The sequence below is a fragment of the Sitodiplosis mosellana genome, unplaced genomic scaffold, assembly GCF_009176505.1.
Source record: "Sitodiplosis mosellana isolate CC-2019 unplaced genomic scaffold, AAFC_SMos_1.0 Smas_scaffold_6226, whole genome shotgun sequence".
In the NCBI taxonomy this organism is placed as follows: domain Eukaryota; kingdom Metazoa; phylum Arthropoda; class Insecta; order Diptera; family Cecidomyiidae; genus Sitodiplosis; species Sitodiplosis mosellana.
This window is the reverse complement of record NW_022601467.1, coordinates 1,561,080-1,587,895: the sequence shown is the minus strand read 5'-3', so window position 1 is coordinate 1,587,895 and position 26,816 is coordinate 1,561,080. Positions and strand designations below refer to the sequence as shown.

The 26,816-nt window shown below is 37.0% G+C and overlaps 1 protein-coding gene across 6 annotated transcripts in view; it reads left to right on the top strand.

The window, feature by feature from the left end:
• LOC129579096 (nucleolysin TIAR) overlaps positions 1–26,816 on the top strand; it is a 456,813-nt gene that overhangs the window by 405,396 nt on the left and 24,601 nt on the right. For all 6 annotated transcript variants that reach the window (XM_055468749.1, XM_055468748.1, XM_055468751.1 and 3 more), the window contains one exon: positions 24,541–24,643. In XM_055468749.1, coding sequence (XP_055324724.1) covers positions 24,541–24,643 — 103 coding nt within the window. The remainder of the gene's footprint in view (positions 1–24,540; positions 24,644–26,816) is intronic.

Below are 26,816 nucleotides of genomic sequence, written 5' to 3'. Positions count from 1 at the left end.
GATTACGTCATCGCCTAATGACTATCGTGATAAGATAATGCCAAAGAGAAAAGAAAGCTTTTTTGCACCCAGTGGTGCGCATTGCACACCCTCCCAACACACACACACACACAATTTAACTGCACAAACTGGGTAATACATCAAGTTAACATTTAAAATGCCTAATCTGACTATTGTCTTGTGCAAATGGCCGAATGGAGTAAGTGATATCCGTAGAAGCATACTGTGGCAATCGGATGGATTTCATTCACTTTTTCTCTTCTTCTTCTTCTTTTTCTTCTCGGTTTGTTCTCCATTTGCGAACAAAACTGTTCGATTTTCCATATATGTAGACGATAGGAAATGGTTAAAAGTATAATTACGGAAATCTGCTGCACTGGGAAATTCCAGTAATGCCAATGAGCCGAAGTATTTGAGAATACCGCTATTCGATTATACAGGTTCTTAGTTGACCGCAACAATGTAGGCATACGTGGATTTAGTTTGAAGCGAAACCACAAAGCCGATTTTTGTTCGACGTTTCTCTTTGTCTTGCCTCTAATTCGTGTAAAATATTGAATTTGAGTTGAGGCGAAACTCGTGCAAAATGGTTCGGTTACCCGATGTCGGTTTGCTTGCCATACAGAGAAAAAAATTGAATGAATGAAGGAAACATACAAAAAGGACGATTGGTCAGTGGTCTGAAAGTGACTTAGTGAGCAATCGGAATCTCGACAAAGTTATTTCTTATATTTTTGCTACGGAAAATAGTCACTTTTCGTTGGCGTATACTTGTTTCATTTTTTTTTTCTCTCTTCTCTCGTTCCGATTTGATAAAATCTCTTCGCCATTCTATCATCGACTACATTAAATTGCCATAAACCGCAAATAAACTACTCGAATACTCCACCATTTAAATAACAATTTCAAACGAAGGCCATATACAATTCGAATGAACAAAATATAATCTGATCAAAGGGATTTTGGCAGCTTCTGAAATTGCCTTTGATGCTTCCGTTTTTTCTTGTAATATTACGAAAACAACAAGAGAAGAAAAAAAAAAAACAAAAAATGATGACGAAAAAACATACACAAATGAAATATCATCCATTTGATAAAACATGACAAACACTCTTCTAACCGAAGCTTCGGTTTATGGTTGGCTTCTTATCAAACTGGTTGAAAGAAAAAACGGTCATTTGTAAGCATGTTGAAAAAGAGATGGATAGATAAAGAGAAAAACGCAATCCGAAAACGTTAATTACACTTGCAATTTTTGAATACGAGTATGGACATATCCGCCCAGCAACGCATGACATGTTTGTGCCATTGATGAAGCTTTTGCAAAATAAACATTTCTATTTAATGACAATTTTTTTCTGTCAATCTCGGAAGAAGAATCGCGCTAGTGACCATCATGAATTCCGACAAAGTAATTTGGTTTCTATTTAGTAAAATGCTTACATTCAGTTTGAAAGACCAACAAATACATTTCTCATTTGCCAGAGATTTTACGAAGTTACTTTGCCATTCCATCGAGAAATGGCTGAAAAAGAACAAATATCAACAGAGAAAGGAAAACGAAAAGAAAAACATGTGAAGTGAAAATCAAAGTAAACTAGTGTAGTTAGTTAAATGTACATCACACCATTTATTGCTAACACATTGCGAACAAACGATGCTTATGTGGTACGCGCAAAAATGCATATATACGGTTATACGCGTATCCAATATAAAGATAACGACGAAATTGATCGTTTGTTATTTCAAGCTCGCACCCTTCGTACGCCATCGCCAACGATGGAACAATGACGCATTAAACGATATGCTATCACTGTGATGGCAAGTCATCGTCAATTTACCGGGGAAAAAAAGTAGCAGCTACCATACCTCGAAAGGAAAAAAATCGCTGAAACATTGTGTGTTTTATTTCTTTTGACGGGGTTTTATGCGCAACGCTCTAGATGTTTTCATGTATATATAACCCTCCTATCTATTTTTTTTTTCTCTTCTCTCTCTCGCTCTCTATCTCTGTCCTCTTCGCCTCGTGCTTTTTTTCTCACTTCAAATTTCAAATCAATCTGTGTCCCTTCGCCCGCCAAATGAACTGCCACAATGAATGTAAAATCAATTGACTGCCGGAAGATTCCATTACATTTTGCTGCGCTACTAAAGATTGCTGAAATTTTTGTACACCTGTCATTTCTGTCAATTATAAATGAAACGTAAATCGATGAAAATGAAATTTGTCTGTTTGTATTAAGAACAACATTAATCAAATTCACATTACAACGGATCATCGGTCGGTGAATAGTAGAATGTGGATTTGTTTTTTGTTGTTGTATCAAAATGCTTTCGTTCACGCCTGCCTACAAATTACTTAATCGGCTCACGCATTTTGTGGTGCGCCATATCATTGGATATATCGCTAAATCCAGGCCACAAAAACTTATGGTATCTATGCAAGAGCGATTTTAATGACCATCAAAACGAGAGAGAGAGAGAGAGAGAGAGAGAGGGAGAGAGAGAGAGCGGCAGCAAAGAAAAAAATGCGGCAACACTAGAAAAGGGAGCATGTTTCGCCTGCGTTTCAATTGCAATTGGTTCAATTTAAATTTGGTTTAAAAGGTGTGTAGCATGCAAAATGACAACAATACACCAATAACAATAATGATAATTATTATTATTATTATCGTAATGCCAACAACGGTAATGGCAATAGCATCGCCGAATAATAATCCGAATGAAAATGATTATGATTGCGGTGATGATTTCATTATTTTCAATGGAAAGAATGCTTCGGTAGAATTCCACTTAAACCACCACCGTGCTATCACTTTAATGGTATGTTCATGTGACAAAATGCACAGCACACGAAATTTGAATGACATTCTGACGATCTTATGCTTTGCATAAATCTCACATATTTTTTTTCGGTTCGCCGTTTTCGTTCATTCTATTGGCGTTTGGAGGTAAAAACGTTCGCGTTTTTGTTTGGCTTTATTTTTTGATCGCGTGTAACTGACGCTCATGTTTTGGATCTATATAATATTGTTATATTTTTTTTGTTGTTCTCGGCCTCGACTAAAACAAACGAATCAGCGAATCGTACTAATGTTATGAGGTAGCGACGTGAGTCAAAATGATTTTGCCATTTTCAACATAAATGTGTGACACATTGGAACACCTACACGCACAAAACACATAAAATACATGCATATAGATGGTAGGTTAATTGCTCTTGCTATGCTGGAATCTTACCACAGTCATGAATTGCATACGTGTGCGGTATGATGATGACCTTTATATGTTTTGTTATGCTCTAAATAATATTTGCTGAAAATTCGCAGCCAATCTGTTTAAAACGATTCCTCCGAAAATATATAACGGAGGCAGGTGAAAAGTGGAATGGAACCCATTGGAATAACGAACACATTCAGCTTAATTCCTCTTTTTTTTCCATTTACTTGTGATGATTTGTCACATTTCTATGAAATTTGGCATTATCAGTTGGCAGTTACCAGAAAAAGAATGAATTCCGAATCAGAAAAAAATTGCAAATCTTTCACCTAATAGCTTTGAACCGAAATATTATAGCCACTTTTTGTTATTCCAGTTCCATTGACCCAAATGAAATATGCTGGCAAAGGCAAAATAGAAAAAAAAATGATTATGACTATCGATTTTCCCACTCTTCATCGAATATCATAAATTCGCAGAAATTTTTCGGCATTTTTCACAAAAACCGACTCTCATACGCCATTTCCTACGTTTATTATCACTCGATTGAGGTCGGAAGTACTTACGATGTCAGATTTTCATATTGTTCTGTTGAAGCTTCCGAACATTAAATAGTACCATTTTTCAGACTAGGTTTATTGAGCGCGAGCAGAATGAAAAAAAAAAATCAGCAACAACAACAACAATAATAATCACCCAGTGTATATCGTAAAATCCAATCACGTTTTCATCGCTAAAACTTTAAAGTTTCGGTGTTCCGAAAATCGCAAAAATAATGAGAATGCAGTCAAATTTTAATTTGTTTATCAACCGCAAATGAAATGCGAATTTTTCAATTAGGAAAACAATGAGCGCATTCAAAACAGTGATACATGTTACATACATGCATTTTACAATCGCATAAGGCATGCCTTCTTATTCTGTATTTTGCCTAAACTTTCTCAACATTTTGTGTACGAGCAAAACTTTTAGTCCGTTGCAATATGCTTACGTTGAAGACACCGAAGGTTGAAATTATATTAAAGAAAAAAGCACATATAATTTCTCTGTCATAAATCATCTATCACCTCAGTTGCACTTCAACCACACACAGGAATCCCAATGTCGAAAAAGATCGAACTCGTTATCTTATTGCTTTGGTATACCTTTTGACGGCAACATGGCAAATATATTGTTCCAAATACTTTTTTCTCCACTCGTACCATTTCACAATGTACAAGCTCAAATGTTTCATACTTACTGTCTGGGGTTTTAGTTTTTGCACAAGATATATGTTGTGCCATTGCATGTCTGGTATTACAACAGGCATTTGTCGCTTTACGTTTTGAAATATGCCATACCTCATGCAACGCTGCAGTTGAGTGACTGTATTCAAAATTCATTGCGAAGAATGTGTGATATTGTTGCTGTTTGCCGATTACATATCGCTTGGAACTACGCCATACTGCTACGCCAGCTTTTCAATCAAACAAAGTACAAGAGGTGTATGTGTGTTTTTATATTTTATTTTAATGCAGCAAATAAGAGGTAAAACGAACGAGCAGTTAATAGACCGAAATGGAAAAAAAAAAAAAACTAAACGAGGTGAACACGGTGTGTAATTTAGTTTTGCAGGCGATTGAGACTTTATTAACCGAGCAAATTTTAAAGCGAAACAGAAATATAGTTAAACGAGAGAGAAAAAAAATGGTGCAAGAATTACCCAAATGAACACGAAATATACGTAATTATTTGAAAAGCTAAGCACGATATGGTAATGATTACAAGGGACACGATAATGAATTAAATTATAAACAAGAATTGATCGAAACGCATAAAAATAATGACGATGAATATTATATAATGTGAGGAAATCACATTCAAAATGTATTTTTACGACACACAAAAACCAGCACGACGAGTGGTGAATTTCGCATTCAACTCCAATTCACAATGGCAACGAATCTAGCCTCCTTATCTATCGAAAATAAATGAAAGGCAAAATGTGGATTCTATATTTTCAATAAGGCTTAGTGGCATTTACTACAGCAAATAAATGCAATCGTTAACCAAAAATTCGGTATCAATGTCAATGTACGTAGGCGTGTGTATGTGTGTGTTTGTGAATGGTTGCTCTAAAGTGTCTTGGCCTCATAATTTGGTTTATTTTACATTGGTGGCTTTGATTTGCGCGTCTCATGTACATGTTCACTCACTCGCACTTGATACACCCCTCTCTTCGGATGGTATCGATAGAATTTTTCTTGTTAGATTCCTTCTTCCATTGTATCTCCACGCATAACTGCACAATAGCGTTTCGATCTCTATTATAATGTTGGGATTCTTACAACCAAAATCACTAGCAGTTTTTTTACGCGCTTTTCTTTCGTTCTTCGTCGAAAACTCTATGCACGCACGGTGTCGAAAGACCGACGATGAAGGGGACACAAATACAAATCTACACGTTCGAATGAAATCATATGTAGGATGCGTTGTGCGCCACTCATTCGGCGTGTAACGTTTTTTTTCTCACTCTCTCCTCTATTTTATTCTGTTCATTTCGTAACATACATATGAAGTGTGTATGCCATCTTCTGTTGTCGTTCTCTTGTGCCGCGTATTAAATGTTATTCCATACATTTTCCGCACGGATCCACATGCTCACTTGCACGATGAATGAAAACGGTTCATAATATACATTGTGTGTATTTTAATATAAATCGTATTTTCATAGCGAATATTATTATTGTTATTATTTTTATGACACATTTATTTTCCGATTTTTTTCTCTCTCTCTCTCTCTCTGCTGTCTTTTTCTCTCATTCCTCTCTCAAGTTTCTTTCTTCTCCGTCTAAGCGCATTGCAATTTTTGTGATTTCTTGTGCTTTCTTGTGTGCCATAGATATATTTTGCTATCACGATACCGTCGTTGCAACATGGTTAAGGCGGCTTTTGTGAGTTGTCATTTTTGCGGAAGAAAAACGAGAACCAACGAAAGCATATGTGCTCACTTTCATCCTACTAAAAGATTATTTGCGGTAAGGCGCATATGATCAGGACAAAAACAGCTTGTACGTCGCCAAAAAAAGGGGGCGAGAGAGAGATATAGAAGCAGAAAAAGAAAAAGAAAACACAACATACATACATACATACAATATCAATGCCGATGTAAATATTTATTTTAGATGTAACAATACGTAAATTCTGGCAACCCTATCTTTTTTATGTATTCATATGTATATTATCCATATTATGTGCAAGAGAATCGCAAATGCGTGAACGTTACTATGAATATTTTAAACACATATCACTTAAGTTTATTTATGCGTAGGGCACAAAAAAATGATAAAACACACGAGAAAAAAATCACAGGTCTCATGTTTTTTTTTCTTCTTATTCTTCGACTGCCACACCAACATCCCCCAAAGTTGCTTACTCTAATAAAGAAAACATGGAATCAACTCTCGTGCATTTCAGTTCAACTTCATTGCCTACACAAAACAGATGTATGTCGAATTATTTTTTTTCTTATCATCTCTATCTTTAAAACAATTTGAGACTCACACACACTGTGTTTGTTCGATTCGTTAAAATATTTCGATCATACTGTGGGCACAAAAAATTAAACTTGCTAATACAGCCTTGAACTACTGATATTATTATGTTGAAATCATTCTAATACGTGAAATTGGTCGACTTTCACAAATTGCCGCAATGCCGCACATGGCGCTAGTGAAATTTTCTAACCAAATACAAATCATATCATAAGAACACAATCGGGCTCACGTTCATGTCCTCCATGAACTGCAAAAGAAACAAAAATTGAAATCGTGCGTATACAACATTACCGCTAGCAAATAATAAGGTCTATTGCCGCTTCGGTTTTACGTGAGCAATTATTTTACCAATGTGTTTTACACTGTACAACATACACACATAAGACTTAATTCAAAAACCAGAGTTGTAAGGCTACTTATGTGTGTAGTATTTGTTTTAAGTTCAATACAGATGGTAAAAATTGAATGAGCACCCTCGAATTAGAGCCTATCCGGAATGCCAAATTGATAGCAGCGTACAGATTGATGAGCAGCTAGTGCGAGCGACGGCAAAAAGTGAACATGTGTAAATTGTATGGGTGCGCTACATATTTACTTGGATGTGCAAATGTGAGAAATATTTTATCGTGGTTTAGATAAATGAACAGCCGTCTAAGATTGAGACTACGATCTTATTTTCTGTTGCTCAACGATGGCATAGCAAACACTGGGGAGCGCCAAATTGATACAACCACAGCAAAGCAAAGCAAAGCAAAGCAAAGCAAAGCAAAGCAATAGAGCGAGTTAGAGCTCTGAAATGAAAACGAGAGAAGAAGAGATAAAATTACCGTTTGTTTATACGTGAATCCGGATATATAGATGGTGTTTCCGTGTCGACATTTTTGTGCTGTTTATTTTTTGATGTTGATGTTGATGTAATTTTAGTTTCATACATTATTAAAACAAGAGAGCGTAATACGGTGATACAGTGAAGGCTTGACAATGACGATTTAACGCCTTTGCCATTCGAAATTTACACAATGGCAGTTCAGTTCCTGTGTCAGCCACATTTCACAAAATCTAATCAAATAACAAAGTCTCGAGCGTCACCTACCCCCAGAAACGTAATGAACAGAAACAGAAACAGCATGGGTACACGATACATGATACACATGATTAAATGTGTGTTGCGTAATGTGGTTGGAGCGCACCCATTTTCACAAGCTAAAATGAGAAATTCAAAGAAACACAGAGTGAGAGAGATAGGTAGGTAGAAAGCAAGCGAGATGCTGTTGATGAATACTGAATGATGATTACGGTATGAAATGTAATCGGTGTGAATACATTAAGCAAAATGAGGGTAGAGCTGGGCGGGCAAAAGATGATGTTTCTTGTTAATTAAACATTAAGTTGTTGTGTTGTTTTTTTTTCCTGCTGAATCATCGTTATCATCATCAAGGCAGTAGCAGAATTAGATATTCACAATCATCAGATTATAAGCGGATACGTCTACGAAGATGTTCCTTGAGCGATTTTTGATTAAAAACCTGCTCAATATCAAATGTAGTGCAAATTGTTTGTCTTTCATCCGCAGTTGCTGCCACTGAAGTGACGCCTACGGGCGAACGCATTTTAACCTACATATAGAGGAACAGGGAGAGAGCAAATGGGAGAGAGGTCTACACATCAACGCGGGTTTAGAGTTGAATTGAGCGGAAATGTTATCAATTAACATTAATAGTAATTCATGCACGACTTTGGCTGAGGTTGCATCCATTATAATGGAATGGTTTTCAATTATAAATCCGCTTATGTATAGAAAAACCATTGAAATACATCCATAGATTTGATCTGCAGATAGCTGTGGGTTCTCTATTTTGCATTAATTTTGGGCGATTTTTGCCTTCCAGCCAAATCCCGTATATTCAGATCGAATTTTTGGAAGACTGCATCAAATGAACTTCACACATACACGTGATACGCAGCAACATCGTTTTTTTCTGTATGATCATTTCTTTTTTGACTGTTTGGCAATTCGACGTAAAAATTGGGTGAGATAAAAAAAATATTCATGCCCATCGTCATCGTGCACACAAAGAATGACGTAAGACGCGTACTCGATGAATGCATAATTCGTGTCACTTCATGTAATTAGAATTTTGGATTAACCAACACGATAATTAAAATAACGTTAAAAAGCTAATCTCGCGCTTTGTTTGCAGTCATTCAATTTGCACCGACTCGGCTAATTTTGGGTTTAATTCGCCCGTACATTCTGTATGCAACTGCCATGCAGCATATTGCAACTGTGAAACTCATGCATTAGTACCTTTTTTATCCACAATCGAGAGAGTGAGGGAGAGAGAGAGAGTCCGACATCATTGATGCATTGGAGTGAACAAACCGTGCCTGGCTATTTTATCTCAAACTATTCGTAATCATGTCGATTCTCTGGTTGCTGAGGTACGATCGTATCGTATCGTAATCGTTGTCGCTGATGACCTCGGGTCATTTCATGCCATTAACGCGATGCTTGCACTGTCATATCCTGTACGCAATGGGTATTTGGTGCTATACAGAAACTGCTGTTGCTGCTTTACTTTTTGTACCGGAATGTCGATCGTCAAAAGCTGCATAAGCAATTGGCGTTAAAAAAGGCGAAGGCGAGACAAAAGTGCCAAATAGAATGAACCGTTGTTTGTACTGATTTCATGAAACATTCAAACCAATTCAAATGCGTGTACTCGCGCGGTGCATCGTTATTTAGTGCAAATCTCATGGTGAACGGTGTTATGCGGTCCATTTGGCTCGATCAACGACAACGAACACCTCCCGGTTATCATCATCGCCAAGGAATGAATGGGGGGAAACGGTCGATGTTGGAATTTGAGATTCCAAACATATCAGCACATCAACAATAACAATTTATGTCCATTTCGTACACTGATGTGTCTTGTGCCACCAAAAATCTCAACGCTCGAACCATAGCGAGAGTGAAAAAGAGAGAGAGAGAGAGAGAGAGAGAGAGAGAGAGAGAGTGTGTGTGTGTTTCAGTGTGACCGCGATGCAAATTTGCTGTGTGAGTGTTGGGTCACCATACGTTATGAGCGGCATTGAGATTGCAATTTGAATATAAAGAGACTGTTTAGTTAGTTTTCAGCTGGTGTATATTCGTGTATTGTTAATGCCTGCATGTTATGTCGCGTCACATAGTGTGTTTACGATACAGCGAGAGCAGCGCATCAAACCAACCAATTCAATCTAAACTCAAGAGTTTAAACTGGGACGAACACCGAGATGGGAGATGGGGTATCGACTATCTACAGGAACAATAAAATGGACTCTAAAATCACTTGCATACACAAAACATATTATAAACACCGTACCGACGGCAGAAAACGACCGCCCGCTTTCGCTCTCTACTGTCGCTACTTTCATTCTATTTTATTTCGATCGTTTATTTTATGACACAAGCACGGCGACAACCCATCGAAGTGGCAGCGCCGATTCACACACAGACGCGCACACACTTGCGCATTTTGTGTGAATACAATTTGCGTATGTCATTCTATCTTCTGTGCCGATGACGCACTATGATATTCCAAGTGATACTCCTAATGGATCTGGCAAAAAACACTGCCGCATCTCACTATGCTGCTATCAATGCGGTGGCTAAAGAATGGAACGAATATGGCATATGTGTTCTATTTGAATTTGACCTGGGCCCATTTTTATTTATTTACTTTTTGGTGTTTGATTGTGATGCTGTTGGTAAATTTTTACACGACAACCACCACACCGGCAAAGCATCTGGATTGTGTATCGCATGACATTGCGCTTTTAGAGCATTCAACATCCAACACCCAACACCAATAATGCAAAAGAAAGTAATATACGGAATTTATCGTTGCGGTTTATAGTAGATTTCGCGGTTGAGTTATCATAAGCCCCCAAGTGAGTTAAAGTTTTAAGTGTATGGTACATGTTTGCACACACACACACACACACACATATATATATATATATGTATACAATACACTCAAACTCTGTGTCACTCTTTCCCTGCTGCCAATTTAATGGCGGCCACAGCCAAAACCCATTATAAAACACTGTATACTCAATCCAATTGGACTGGCTCCCATGTATTTTGTCTCTCCATTTCATGTGGAAGTTGTACAAGTAATGCATGCTTGTTCACTGGTTCATCCGATAAACTGAAAGAAACCAGAAATTGGATTCAACTTTCTTCTTCGCAAGGCACACTTTCGAAATATGTAGTTGTGAGAGGTAAAAAGCAGCAACAGCTTTGTTGGATCGCTCCGAATCTTCGAGGCGAAAATCGTATAATTTTTTTCTGTTAAACATCAAAAATCCTCCATCCTAAGTCCAACACATCAAAACATTTGCAAATCATTTAAATTCGTTTATGCAGCGTAGTCAGTTGTGTTGCGGCGCAAATAGTGAGTGCAATATTTTTCGGCAAAGGCTGTGACGTTTCATTTTGCTTCGATGGGTTCTATCATATTGAAATAGTTGCATGCGATTTTATGCAATAATTTCCAATGATTCCGCTGTTGAGCGATAGCGCTGGTAGTAACGACGGCCAAATGTGAATACATTGTACACACGGACTATTGCCAGAGTACGAAGTGGAACGTGTGCGAACGAGTTTATGGAAAAGTTAGGATTCTATTTAGAATACAACAATTACACAGAGACTTGATGGGAACAGCATATAGAATGCTTAAATAAATGCCAGTTTTACGGAAAATATGTTCTATACCTTCCACATGCTGTGTTTTCTCTTCAATTTGCTGCTTCGTCTCCCATCCCCATTCTACTTTTTTAGTCGGCTTTTTGTCTCAGTTTTTCTGGTCAATGTGTTTTACATTAATTTTTAGTGTGCGGTTGAATGTCGTTTTTGTTGAAACATCGACGTCGATAGCAAGCCGTACGGAAACACATGATGTACCTACAAAACAACTAAGCACATTTTAAAGTTTTCAAACACTTAAAGTTAAGTGAATGATAGCTGCATCTATGTGTATTCGTAGAATGTTTTTCGTTCGGTGGATCTGTTCGAAAAAGTGCGAGCGAATGTGAAATGAGAGCGTATTAGGTATGTGGTTCACATCACATCATTTTCTTTTGCATTGATAACGACACATAGAGGACGAGAGTGAGAAAAAATGCACACACACATACACGAGAATTGTGAAAAGCTTTTGATGCCGGACAAAACCAAAGAACAACGTAGCATGGCCAAAGTAAAATCAACAGTCGTAGTAGTAGTGGTAGCAGCAGCATGCAACAGCAGCAACAATAGTTGTGTAGATGAAAAGTAGAAAAGAAAAAAAGACTTTCAGATATGGAATCGACTGAATGGCCAAAGAAGCCATATGTCCCAATGCAAAATTAATCTTTTCGTTTGTTTGCTTTGGTCGTCGTTCTCAACAATTCGATCCATTATTTGGTCGATAAATTATGCCATGACAATGACCAACGCTTTGCATACACACTGCTGAGCTTTTCACAAATCTTTTCTCTGCATCAACACGCAAACAACTAACACACTCATACTCACACACACACACACACAACCGAACAGATGAAATGGATATCTGATGAAGTGGCAAAAGCGATGCAACAGAAATTGTTTACAAATGTTTGTCAACATTTGCTTTGCTCTATCTCTGTTTTCTCGTTGGTCGTTCATTCGCTCAGTTCGTTCTATTTTTATCGTCTATTTTCTGTCATCTCCTCTCTGCACTCTGTGCTCCCGTTCACACTTGCGACCCGTGTTCCGACCAAAATCCGGTTCACAAACTTTTAATTCATACGATTCGCATAAGTTTTTGATACGGAACGAAATTGATAAAACATAAATTCCAAAATAATTCAAGTGATCATAAATGATTTCATGAGCAACTCCGTTTGAGTGGTGTCATTGAATGCAGCAAAAGAGTGTGAATGGGAGGTAGGGAGAAAGTCCTGACTGTACTGTAGTGGTTGGAGTGTTAAAAAAGTGGTGAAAGTTTTGTGTTTGAATTGCGTTTTGACTCTGGGTGAGAGAGAGAGAGAGAGAAATGAATTTTGTAAAGAGACTCACTCATTCATGTGTTGATAGTAATCCAATAAATATGACACTTTGGTAATGAGTTTATCGATTCATTGGATTCGGAAATCGCATGGTCCTTTGTTCGGTCCAATTGATCAATAAAATTCAGCAAATGGGAGTGGGAGAATGAAAGAGAAAAGACAAAAAACATGAGCGCAAACAAACATAGATGATAAAGACTGGAAACAGCACCAAAAAAGGGAACGTTGGATTGGCCTTACTGAAAATGCAACGAATAAGCGCATGCATTAATTAACACTTTGTCGTAGAGAGTTTGGATAGTCGTTGTTTCTTTCGCTGGCTGCTGCTTCTATGTCAGAGCCAAATTCCTTCAACACAAGATTGATGTGTCTTAGGTTTTTTTTTTAAACCATACTAACACTGAATCACCAAAGTTTTGGCATTATTTTTAGTTCACGAACACTACACAGCGACGGCAATTCGAAAAAGATGAATTGCTGCGGCCTTTTCGAAATTATAAAAGTTTTGTGTTAATGTTATTTTAGCATGTAGAAAACGGTGTGAAAGACAAACAGTCAAAAGAACGGGGAACGAAATATAGCACCACACGGGCCAAAATTTAAAGAAAAAAAAGGGATGAGCGCAGCGACAAGCGGCATTCACTGAATGGAATGAAATCAAGCTTTAGTGCATTGGTGTGGTTGGGCAAAGAATTTTTGGATCTTTTCACTGATTCTTCTCGCCGTTGCACCCAGCAACGTTCAGAAATGAACGCATACGATGCCTCATTGTATTCAGATGTGCAGATAAATTGTTCCGTCCTCTAACCAAAAAACGAAAATTTAAAACAAGTGCCTCTCTGCCATTCATCTTATTCACAGTGCATTTATTCTCGCATATACATGCGCGCAACCATTGCCATTGTCTTCCTTCCGATGAACAAAGTAGCGGGAAAAAGAAGAAAATCTTTCAAAAATGAATCACACGAAGAATTTATGGCTTTTTAAAAGTATCTTTTGCAAAAATTATACGACATGGTGTATTTATTGCTTTTGCTATTTATTTATTTCAAGTTGCTATGTCATGAATACACACAGTCTCTAGCCTCGAAAACAAAATAATAAGAAACATCTTTCGCTTCACTCGCCGTCTCGTGAAGAAACACGACAAACGATTCAACGAACGAACTCAAGGAGAAGAGCAAAAAAGAAAAAAAAATGTACAGCCATAGCAATAGCAATAGCAACAGCAACAGCAAAAACAACAACTCAACCCGACCAACCAAAAAGATGCAAAGAAAATGCAAAAAGAATCACAAAACCTTTTCACATATTATGCTTACGCTCTGCGCACCTGCACACTTACCCATCAACAGCAGCAGCGCAATATGAGACATTCGCAAAATTTTTCCGTTTTCCAAGTCTTCTCAATAAGTTTTAAGCTTATTTTTCTCTCCGCCTCTTCCTCACTTATGAACAGACTTCAATTGCATCTGCGATTTTCTATCCGCTTTTTTATTGCACAAACACATAATTATTTATATGGAGTACTGGCCAGCTAAAAATGTGATTTATGCAGTGGACCGTCCAAATGAAAGTCGGCTTTGTTCACAGGACCGTGAACAAGCAACAAAAAGAAGTTTTTGCACTTAGCATGGAACACGGCAGCGGAAGCAGCAGCAGAAGAAGAGGAAAAAGGTGATAAGAGCCAGGAAAACAGCAAATTACTAACCTTTTGCCTCTTTTCCGGTCAAAACTTACTGATCAAATATCGAGCGATCACAATTGAAAACATTTAAATCTGTTGTGATTCGCAAATCAAATTTTCGGTGTGCTAGATTGAAAGGTGTTGTTTTTGTTGTTGCTATTGGTATTGTACGATAAGTTACAAGGTGAAATGTTGCCGCTTGCATTTCACATGTGTGAAAATTGTTCGAGTTTAATTTGCTCGCAGCACGAACGTCGGCGCAGAATAAAAAGCAATCCTTCGCGTTCGTTTCGAATGCCCAACACGAAAAACTCATCGTCGGAGTGAATAAATTGAAAATGCAGCCAAAGATACATGTGAAAGATATTGCAATGTAATACATTTATGTTTTTATTGCCGAACAAATTTTCTTGAGCCCAAATGATTTTATCGCGTTTAATTTTTGACAATCCAGAAAATCCAAAGCGAATTGCACACTGACAACTTGCAAATTTGATGACGCTGTTTTGGAATAGTGAGCACAACAGCGTTGGTAACAGCACATAAAAAGCAGCGTAAATCGAATGAGAATTAGAGAAAGAGGGCAAGAAAGAGTAAGAGACAGAGAGCGAGAGTAAAAGAGGTAAAGTGAGCATTAGGGGCAAACACCATTCAAGTATGTGATTGTTTGCTAATGTTTACGGTTTAAATTGAGGGGGGGGGGGGTTGAAATAGCATGAAAAAAAGCAAATAATTTGGCTTACATGCTTCGTACGGTGGAAGTACGTGTTCTTTGCACAGCCAAACTTATTTTCGGTGCACACTTATACACAGACATACAAACACACCGAAAATTCAGTATTCCAAGTAAGTTTCGTTTCATCGTGCACGAAAAAGTGTGTTGAGAAAACAGTACAATGAATGGAACGAGCCGTGTGAGAGTCGACCAATGAAAAGAAAATGAGAGAGAGAGAGAAAGAAAGAATCAAACCTAAACATCGATATCAACATTTGGCCGATTATATTTTTCTCGTTTCCTTATTTTGCTTTTGGTTTTTTTCTTCTTCTTATTCTATTTCGTGTGTCTATTTGCCATACAATTGCTATAATGGTAGTCAACACAAGAAGACAGCACAACAGAAAATGGGGATGTAATGAAAACACGAAGTAGCACAAAAAGCTATTCGTGACTTGGACATATTCCGGTCTTGTAAACATGTAATCTTTGATCGAAAATTCCTGTTTGTGTTTCTGCTGCTGTTTTGTTGGATTTTTTTCTTGTTCTCTCCATGATAATTTTCCATTATTTGGCTCCCTCTCGCCAATTCTTTTTTGGTTTTTTTTCCCTTTCTCTCCGTCTTTCCCATTCTCTCCGTTCACTTTTTCTACCATTTTTTCGGGCAGTTTTTGCACAGCGTTTCATTTTCCCACTTCTGAATTGCCCAGCTATGGCACGCTCTCTTTCTCTCAAGGTGCATGTTCTCGTTGGCGCTGCATAATCATTTTTCTAAATTTAAATTACAGAATACTTCGAAATGAAAATGATGTTTAAACAGGCTACAAGCACTCAACATATACATGCATGACATGATATTGCACATAGTGTGATGTATGTGTCTGCGCTCCACGATATACAGACGAAAAAAATGGACACGAAAATATAACGCAAACGTTAATTTTCACTTGAGTGAATTTTATTTCGTTCGGTTGCAATGCTTGCTTTCGTCATGTTGGGTGTTCTTGCATCCATACTTTGCATGATGGCCAAATTTGTTGCATCACACGATCACACTGGGGAAAATATTATACCAAGTAAAATACAGGTTAATCGTTTTTTTTTTTGGAAAATTTTGTCAGCGGTATACTTATGGTACGACAGTGTGCAATACCTGCCATTGGCACGACGAATGTGTTTGAATATACATATGCATATCGGCAATTCCAAACGAAATCAGAGAAGAGTTATAATGTGGGGTCGCCGAATTGGCTGAAAATTGATTTGGGGTTTTTTTTTCGATGAGAAAATGAGAAAACCAAAATTTTAGGGCTGCAAGTGGCCCAGATTTTCGAGTTCACCCTGTGTAAAGTTTTAAAAATGGGAAAAATCGAAAAAAGGGTTTGCGCCAACCGAAAACTGTATGCATTATTTTCTTCTTTTTTTTAAATTTTAAATTTGGTCCGAAATTTTCTGTTGCACCACTTTTGATTGGTGCCATGTGTGTTACCTACGGGGCTGGAATTCTAAGTCATTCCACCAAAATCGTTCGGAATTATTTTTTTCGTACATAAGACCATATTGGAGTGAAAGAGAGAGATTCCACTATTTTTCAGCGTCCCACCGGAATTATTCCGATAACTCAAGGAAGAGTGGATTGTGTGAGAAATAATTCCGGTGGGACGCTGAAAAATAGTGGAATCTCTCTCTTTCACTCCAATTTGGTCTTATGTACGAAAAAAATAATTCCGAACGATTTTGGTGGAATGACTTAGAATTCCAGCCCGGGTCAGCAATAAAATAGTCGGATGGAAAATTATCAATAAATGGGACTCATAATCTTCATATGGATTCACTCTTTTTGCTGCGGAGATTTTGAAAATGCGTTCTTCTGATGTAAACATGGATTTATATGGGTCAATAATGGTGATAAAATTAATTCCAATTGGCAAATATAATCTTGATGGACGTCAAACTGGTTTATGGCAAAAGTCTTCAACTGATTACGAACTATTTGCTATTTGTGTATTTTGGAAAATCATAGCTGCTTACCCTTTCTCTTATTAAAATAATTACGATTCGCTGCCGAGCTTTATGCAGTTCTATATCTTGTGAACTTCTATGGTGTACTATTCATTATGCATTATGAAGATCTAATTAGTGCATCGCAACAACATATATAAAAAATCTGAAAAAGTAAAAAATAAATGTCTGCTTTTTGTCAGCCATAGCAAACCGAGTAATGGCATTTGAATGGAAATCGATTCTGAATGCATCGACAAACGAGATGAAAAAAATGTCGTTAGCAAATGATGTCTGAGCGAATGAAGTGCATTTCAGAAATATTCAATATAAAAAATTGTAAGAGTGAATTTTTGTGTTGCTGCCCGTTTTTACCAAACGAAAAATCTACAAATGTGCAGAGTGCTGCCATATTTGATATGTTTTCGTTTGCAATCGTTGAAATCGGTGATTGCAATTGGAATACACATCGACGAACGAACGATATAGACAATGGTATTTCAATGATAAAGTGAAGTGTATCCGTTTTCAAAGTGGGAATTTCATTTGAAAACTAAATTAAATGCGACAGAATGACACTCACACATACAAACAACAGAGAAATCGAGCAACAGAGAGAGAGGGAGAGGTAGTAAAAAAAAGCGAACGGCTCAAAACCGGTGTCGGAAATGCATTTGATATTAGAGCCGGGCAGTTGCACATGAGACATTTCAACGAGCTACTCGAACGCGTACGGATCATAATTGGTTTTTACATTTTTCGCTTCACTTGTTTTCGGGGAATGTTCGGCAACACAAAGCTTCTGCACAAAATTCTTTGTATGCGTCCGTTCGCTCTCTTTTCGGTGTTCTATTTCAATTTTAAGTGATAGAACATGCAATACCGATCGGTTATCGGTTAATGTCATTCATTTGAAACGGCATTACCTATAAATTGTGCATCCACTGCGTTAAACTTTTTATTCAGAGATGCAGATACGTTGATTTAAAAAGAGTCTTGCTTTTGAATATATTCATTAAAAATACATTCTCATTCTTTAAAAATAACGTGATATTTGTACATGAACAGGTGAATGACATGACTAATTTTCCTAATTCGATCAGTTCGTGATGAATTAATAATGCTAATTCAAATCATCAATAAACGATTGATTGAATATCGATTAGATTTTTTAAAAAAATTATTTATTCCCGTTGCTACCGCTGCCACCGAATAACTATTTGTGCCACAACTGATGCTTATCACATTCAAATACATAAGCATACGTGACCTTTCCCCCTCCTCCCGAAAATGAGTATACATGTATTTTATACATACAGTTCACAAAATACTATGTAGTTACTACAGATACAGTCTAATACTGCATTTAAATTATTTGTTTATGTAATTACCCAGAGCAATGATATTTTGTTGATTTTGTTGGAAACTCAAATTGATTTGGAATATGACTACATTTTGCCTCGTGTTTACAATTTTCATCAATGTGGGAATACGAAATGATGCAGGTAGCATATTAACTCCCCGCATGATCTTTAAGGGATGCTAAATGGAACAATGCAATAAAGGAGAATGTTAATCCATTTCTCAAATGAGTTAGTGACTGTGAATCACTGTTCACGAAGAAGAATCGGTCCTGAACTTTATTGGATTCAAGCAAAGGTGAAAACACCTGAATACCGTTCGTCAATAGTTTCAGTGTACGTTTTCCGAAAATTCTAACTGAATCAATGGCAACAATTGATTGATAAATGTAAATTGATTGTGTTTGTGTGGGAAAAAAAGGAGAAAGAAATGAAAACCAAGTCAACATTTTACGTAATTAGTGAAATATTTGCGTTGGCAAGGAAGTGGAGATGCCGGCTTGTGTCTGTCAAATGATCATACCAATGACATGACATAATAAACGCTGTAATATGCCAATGAAATGACGCCAACACGTTACATATATGAATTAGGTACACTTTATGGGACTCACATTGGTTTTTCATATTTTTCGCTCCAATGGATCAATGTGAATGTGTGTTCAATTTGCTGTTTGCATAGGCCAAATCAAATAAATACATATACGTATAATATGTTTTGTGTGCTAATGGAACGGTCAAATTTGGACGAATATATCAAAAGCAAATGACTTGCTTGGGAAATGCCGAAGCCGTTAGTTGTTGGGGATAGGGAAAGGCAATACGATAAATAAGTGAAGCGAGTAGCACAACGTCATTGCATTTGTCGCAATAGATTGCGGCCTCACTTTCATCAAAGTATTTTATGTGATATCATTGCATCGAATTCGCCTTTTACCCCAAAAAAAAACACCAACAAAAAACACACCATTTGCATATCACTTTGGCTGAAATGGACGCCTCGCCATAAGTTCATATCGTAATGTTATTGACGATTCGGAGAAATTGTTTTGATCCCAAATAAAATGCTCAAATTGAATTTTGTGTTAATGGACCAGCAACGTTTGTACATTCGACATATCAACGACGCACACGATCGAAATTGAGATAAACACAAATGTCAAACATTCCATGTGCCACCATTTTTTTTCTAACTCGCATGTCATCCAAATCTTCAACGCATTGCGCACAGTTTAAGAGTACTTTTGAAACCAAAGCGTGTTGCGATCGAACGAAAATGTTCAACACTCGTCAAAATTGTCCAGGAGTTTCAATCATCAATATGAATCAAAGTTCTACCGAGAAATTCCATTCAGTCACAAGAAGCGTTGCAAGTTTCCACTTGAATGAAATACAGTCATGTATTCACAATTCACATACGATTTCACTATTACTTCCAGTGAGCCGAATTAGATTTTGTTGTGAGCTATATCGCTGCTATTTTGAATATATGCGATTCAAAGAAAATGGACCGGAGAAATAAGAGGTTTACAAAGAAATGAAAAACGTTATAGGCTTTACGAGCATACGTCAAATTTGTCGAAGAGCAAACGCTTGCACGGGCTAAACATATTCACAAACACACACTCATATACACATACAGTGAAGAAGAGACGGTGATGGGAAAACGGAGTGAATGTGATTGTGTATGAGAGTGGTAGACCTTACGCATACCTATTTTGATGCCCAATACACCGAGGGATATAATATGTTTTCACATCATAAATAGCTCTTCAGTGTAATGTATGTTGACATTTTGGAGCCCAATTTACCAAAAATGCTATAAATTTACGACACATTAAACAAATTTTACATATTTGTGTAGTACCATCGCTCGGTGTTTCATCGCAACCGACAATATCTACATCAATTTCTTGCTATTTGGTGCTTGTGAGTATGCACATTTTTTCGCCCTCTTTTTGTATATTATGTGCATATATGAGCGGGCGTGTGTGTGTGTGTGGGCTGCTCAAAGTTGGCTGGTCTGTTGCTTTTCTTTTGGGCCTATACCTTCGCGTATCGGGGTGGCCGTTAGGCCACATTTCAAATGTGTATGAGATGTTTTCACGTTGAGGACACAACACGTTCATGTAAATGAATTTAACATTTTTCAGGTATAATGGGGCACATAGTTTGGTAAAACTTTCCAAACGGCGGTAAACGTTCTCAACATAATGCGAGAATGTGATATGTATCACACATATTACAACCTGCTAGCTGTAGATAGCTATTACGGTCCTATCTTTATGCACATGACATACACCAAATTATAGAGAGAAACAGACAGAGAGAGAGAAAGGGGGAGTGTGTGTTTGTGAGTCAGAGAAATATAAAATATTAGTCATGGGCACGATAATAATATGTACAATTACAAACGCCTTTTTCATTCATTTTTACTCGGATAAAATGTTCAACGAAATGATACCGATGCGATATGGAAAAAGGTAAACCAGAAGTAGTGTTCCTTCGATATATGATGTATCATTTATGTTTAAATTAAAATTATGCACACATCATCGCACACATTTAACGAATTTATTCTTTTAGTCAAATTTACATGAAGTAAACAACCAGAATGATCTACCGTTCACCGTTTGCTATACTAAGCCAAGGGACGGAAGCAGTGGAAGGGAGTTAGTTTGCTTTCTACCATTTACAAACACGGCCACCATTCAAAGATGGAAGTGGAAAAGTGAGTGCTTCCGGAACGCATACACAACTCGTATCTATTGCAATTTGTCTGGTTACCAAAATTTACTCCGAATGTTTGCTTTCATGTGTGTTTGATGGCAGCAATAATAATAATAAAAGGACATCGCCAGCTGAGTTGATGCCGTTTCTGTGCTTTTAACTTGGGCCACGTTAGCATGGATCCCACAAACAACCAAATTTGAATTTTATGGCTGGTGCGGCTATTTTGTGAGTCGAAATTATTAGTCGAAGGTGGTTTCAACGTGAGCGAGCAGAAGATACATTTCGCATCGTTATTATTTACATTTCATTAGTATGCTCGCATAATGATATATAAATATCCGATAATTTAAGTGAAATGATGTTTTGTGTCATGTTCGACATGTCTTTATTATACCACTTAAGACCTTGTTCACTTGATTGCATTTCAAGCAACTTCAGTTTGTTTTTCCGGCCAATTTGAGTGTCTCAAAGTGAATTCGAAAATGATCAATTCGTTTCAATTGCTCTCAACGACCAATCCACTAAATTGTCAACTATATATGATATTGGCACGTCTTTGCTGAAAATGTTGACATGCCCATAAAATAGTTTGCAACCGTTCCAAAATTGATTTTTGCGCGGCCAACACATAAAATATACCGAACATAAAAAGCACAACAGTTTATAATAAATTAACGGAATGTAAATAGAAAAAAGCAACAAAACTCAAACACAGCAAACCACCACTATTCTCGAAACAACTTGTTGGTCGCCCGAACCACCATTTCACCATCAATGGACAGAGTGTTACGACTTAACCTAGCATAATTGATATTATTTACAATTTTTGCTTTGGCCTTATATTCATTGGTTTTTGTTTGCTTACATGCACCATTTTCGCCACCGAAAATGTTTCGAACGAATAGGAAAGAGATCAGTTGCCAGTGCGGCAATTGGATTCGAAAAGGAAGATATTTAGGGGAAGTGAGGGCAATTCGATGTACAATTTTCAAGTTGTTTGAATTTCACGTAATTTTTGAATGATGTCCATTGTGGTTTTTTCATATATTACTCAAAAGGTGCTTAAAATTTAAAATGATATGCATAGACATTGAAATAATCTTATTAAAAACTTAAATTGATTGAAGAAAATTGCCGACAAATACTTTTGTTCGAAACATTGTTTTGTTTGAAACATTGATCCGAGTTATAACCAACATTTACCATTCATGCAGGAAAGTTTTGATGGCAAAAGATGCGAGATGTGTGTAAAAGTTTCGCATGTTCAACACTAAATTTGAATATATTCTATATTATTCTAATTTTCGACGACTTCCTATACAGAAGAAAATTAAACCTCGTCGAATTGCCCGCTCTTCCCCAATTTTCTTACGCTCGTGATCTCTGTCAATGCGAAAGAAAGAAGAAGACAAAAGCAGTAACAAATGATGGCAAACATTTTCAAGATACACGTAACATAGTAGTAGATCCGAGCAACAGTAGCAAAAGAAGAAGGAATTCGACTGCCAACAAACAACTTCTTGAAAAACAAAGAATCACTAATAAAAATAAATTATTGCTCATCCATTTGCAGCTTTTCGTGCGATGTTTGCCAAAATAAATTTATTTATTAGATAGTGCGCAACTTAACACTACTTTCAAAACAAAATCAAAAGAGCTCTCTGTGCCACGACCCAAACAAACGCTGTCTTCTCTTACTCAATAGTTCTGGTTGTGCTTTTTGTGTATGTGTATGTGTATGTGTATCTCTTGCAGCCTGTCTTTGATGTTCTTTCTTCTTTTTAAGCGCTACGTATTTTTCTCTTTGTCTATCTTCTCCTTTGTGTATATACTGTGTTTATGTATGTGTGTGTGTATGAGAATAACTGCAAATGCACATAAAAAACTTTTGCAAAACCGAATGCACGAATAAAAGCAAAACAGAGTGGAATTCGGTGGAATGAAAAAAAAAACAACAACAACAACAGCAGCAACGAGTAGCTGAATAAATATTGAAAACAAGATGTAACCATAACAGAAAACAAAGAAAATGAAGAGGAAACGAATTCGTTACATTCGGCAAATAAAGACGAGCTTACGTAGAACGCAAAAAGCGAAACACACGGCAAAAGCGAGAAGAATGTCAAACGACAAGAGCACTGAAAGACACTCGCATCGAACGGCAGTACGAGCGAAACTGGAGCCAAATGCATTAAAATAAGATGAGAACAAGAAAATGAACGCTAAAGTGGGAAACACAGCAGTTGAAAACGTTGTCAAATGAATCCGAAAAAACGAGACACCGGTTGGAATTGCAATCATAATATTTATGTATTGCCACGTGCAAAGAGAGCAAAATGAAGGGAAAATAAAGAAAAGTTGGCAATAGAAAACCCATTGGTTTCATATGAATATCAACTACTTGGAAAGGCGAACGGCTTATTATCTTAATGAAAAATTACACTCGATGAATTATTCGGTTCGACGGTGAAAAAGAGGATGGAATTTTCTTGGTAGCAAAGTTTTATCGACGCATTGTTGCGCCAGCAAATGGACGAAATGGTCGTTTATATATTATACAAACATTTTGATCAGTGTTCAATAGCAATGCATTTCGATTACATACTCTTGGCTTCTTTATCACCAGGTGATATAATACCTGAATGGAGTGGAACAATACCAAGCGCCCAACGATTCAAATCTCGATCCAAATGCACATTGGGAAGTCCATGAAATCATCTCCTATATTATTCACATTTTGCATACATTTTGGATGTATTAATAAGTCGGTATTTGCTAAGCAAAGAGTTGATATTTTTAGTTTTTGAACTCGTTGGCCCGCAGCAATAGTCCACTTAAATCACATGCACACATTCTCTACATTCTCACTGTGTCTCACATGCGTTCCAAATTCTAATCTCGAATCCACTGGGTAGCGATAGCTCTTCGTTTATGTGTGGCCATGATTTATAAATGTGCAGATATCGCTGTTAACTATTTATTCACAGCTTCGAATAATGTGTGTGTGTGTGTGTGTTTGTACAAATTAAAAAGTTTAAAAACTTTTATCATGAATAATAGTTTGGCAGCAACTGCATCAATAGCGGTATGGCTGGAGTTTACACCAAGGATTGCCGTGTTTTTTTTTTGTATTTGGTTCATTTCTTCTTCATTGGCTGTGAAATCTAATGTCAAGCGGAATTCCTAACTAGTATTTTAATTTATTTGCAGGAAGCGGAAAGTGCAATAACAGCAATGAATGGACAATGGTTAGGCTCCAGATCAATTAGAACGAATTGGGCAACTAGAAAGCCACCAGCGACAAAGGCCGAACGTGAGTATACCAATTTTACTATGAATACACACCTATATATTTATAATAGTTTGGCTATGCCCATTCGTTTGTTTGGAATTCAAATTTTCTATGCATTTTTCTCAGTTGTTTGGATTTTTTTTTACTCGAATTGCAAAAGCGTCAAGTGCCTTAACAGCAACACAGGAGACATATTTATTTATTTTATTACGAATTTAGATGGTAAAATGCAGAATATTTTCACCGAATGATCGGACAAACAGCGAACGCTGTTCATAGTGTATGCACCAAATTTATCTACTATAATTTCCTTGTTGCCCGGTAATTTCGACATTTAACTCCTTTTTTGTATTTTATTTCGACCATAAATCTATTACCACCTTAGTTTGGAACGACGAGCACCCTGTTTACCTGTGAAAATTCACATACACACACATCCATACGTACACATACCTTGTTTCCAATTTCTTTCAGCAGAGGTGTTGAAATGTACCAAAAAGCCTATTTTATCGCTGCTTCAATACATACGCCATCGAAATACCGTTGCATATAATGTGTCACGAAAGATAAAAAGAAAACCAACGAAAACAACAACAGATGCAGTGACTACGTATATTTTCCAGCATTTTGGCTCAAAATTTTATGAATATTGATTTCAAAGAAGCAAGACATGGCAGGGATTGGAAGAGCAAGAGAAGCATAGCAAAAATAATGACTTTGGTAATTCAATAGCGCTGATAAAATACTCCAATGTGATATGGGAGCGAAAACCCAGAATAAAATAAAAATAAGAAGAAACAAGAAATAACAACAATGAAAGTAAATATATACATCGTATTAAAAATGTGCTTTACATGTGCATAGCAAACACAGTACGGCCTATTCTCTTTGCTTTCTGACTCTCAGTCTTACTCTCTATCTGTGGTTTCTGCTATCCAATTCGCAACAACGCCACTTACATTACCGTATTACGTTTGTAAAAAAGATGGAAAAACGAGTACTTTTCGTACGGCCGAGTGAAATTCATTTCACATTTATTATTTACGAAATTCACGTATCAATTTCAGCCGTTTTCATTTGCCAATATCTTTTACTTCGCGTCTTTTCGCCCACTCACTCACTCATTCTGTGCAACAGAATATGTATGGATGATGTGGGATCTCGTCGCGGTTACAATTCACCCCATTCCAATCGAATGGGTTCGAGAGATGAAAAAAACCTCACTTGTTTCCGCATTGTCGTTGCTGCCATTCTTTCTGCTACATTCTCTTAGGCAGAATGAGCCCGGTTACAATTGATCTCATCTCACCGACCACCTATTCTATATTTCTGGGTGACTTTAGATAAAATGTACTTTTCGCTTTGGCAAGCAGAGTGTGTATGTCGGAAAAAAGCGTGAGCACGCGCCTTTGGTGGCGACGTGAATGGCACAAAAAAAACTTCGTGCCGTTCGGAAGGTTCCACAAGAGTCAGATGGGAATAGAATTTGATATATACGAATTTTGGGGGTGGCTAAATTAAATTTTTTATTCATGAAATATTGCAGAAAATTGTACTTTATTTATAGACCTCTTAAACCAATGATATTTTGCCGAACGCATGTTGGGTTTGCTTGAGGCATAACAATGGATGAATGACTATTATTTTAACAATTCCTCAGCTTTCAAATAACACATACACGCACAATCGGCATACGAGTTTGATGGTTTGATGATTTGATAGAAGTTCCAGCTTCAAAATACGGTTGATTGAATCTTACAGCATGTTTGCTATGGCATACATTAAATTATTTGCTCAACTAATGACCCAATTAAGTCAAACTAAACAAATCACTCAAAACATAATGATCAAACTGTAAAAGTCTTTAAAAATCTCATAACCACAGCATCCCAGTAGTGAAATATTGGCATATTGTGTGCGTATGTGTGTGTTTTGTGTGTTTGTTTGACCAGACGAAAATCCAAAATTATCCATTATTCATTGCCTTTGGTTCATTATTTATCATTTAGACTCGTTCGCAAAACAGCCCGATATTCGCATCCACATTGTCTATGATAAGCGATCCTCGATCTTCATCCACGTGGATAATGTGCACGAGCAATATTTTGTGCTAAATAATTTCTCATTCACATGCATTTGCTCATGCTGCGGCATAAAGTTCTGTTGTCGATTTAATGCTTTTTGAGTCCGTCGT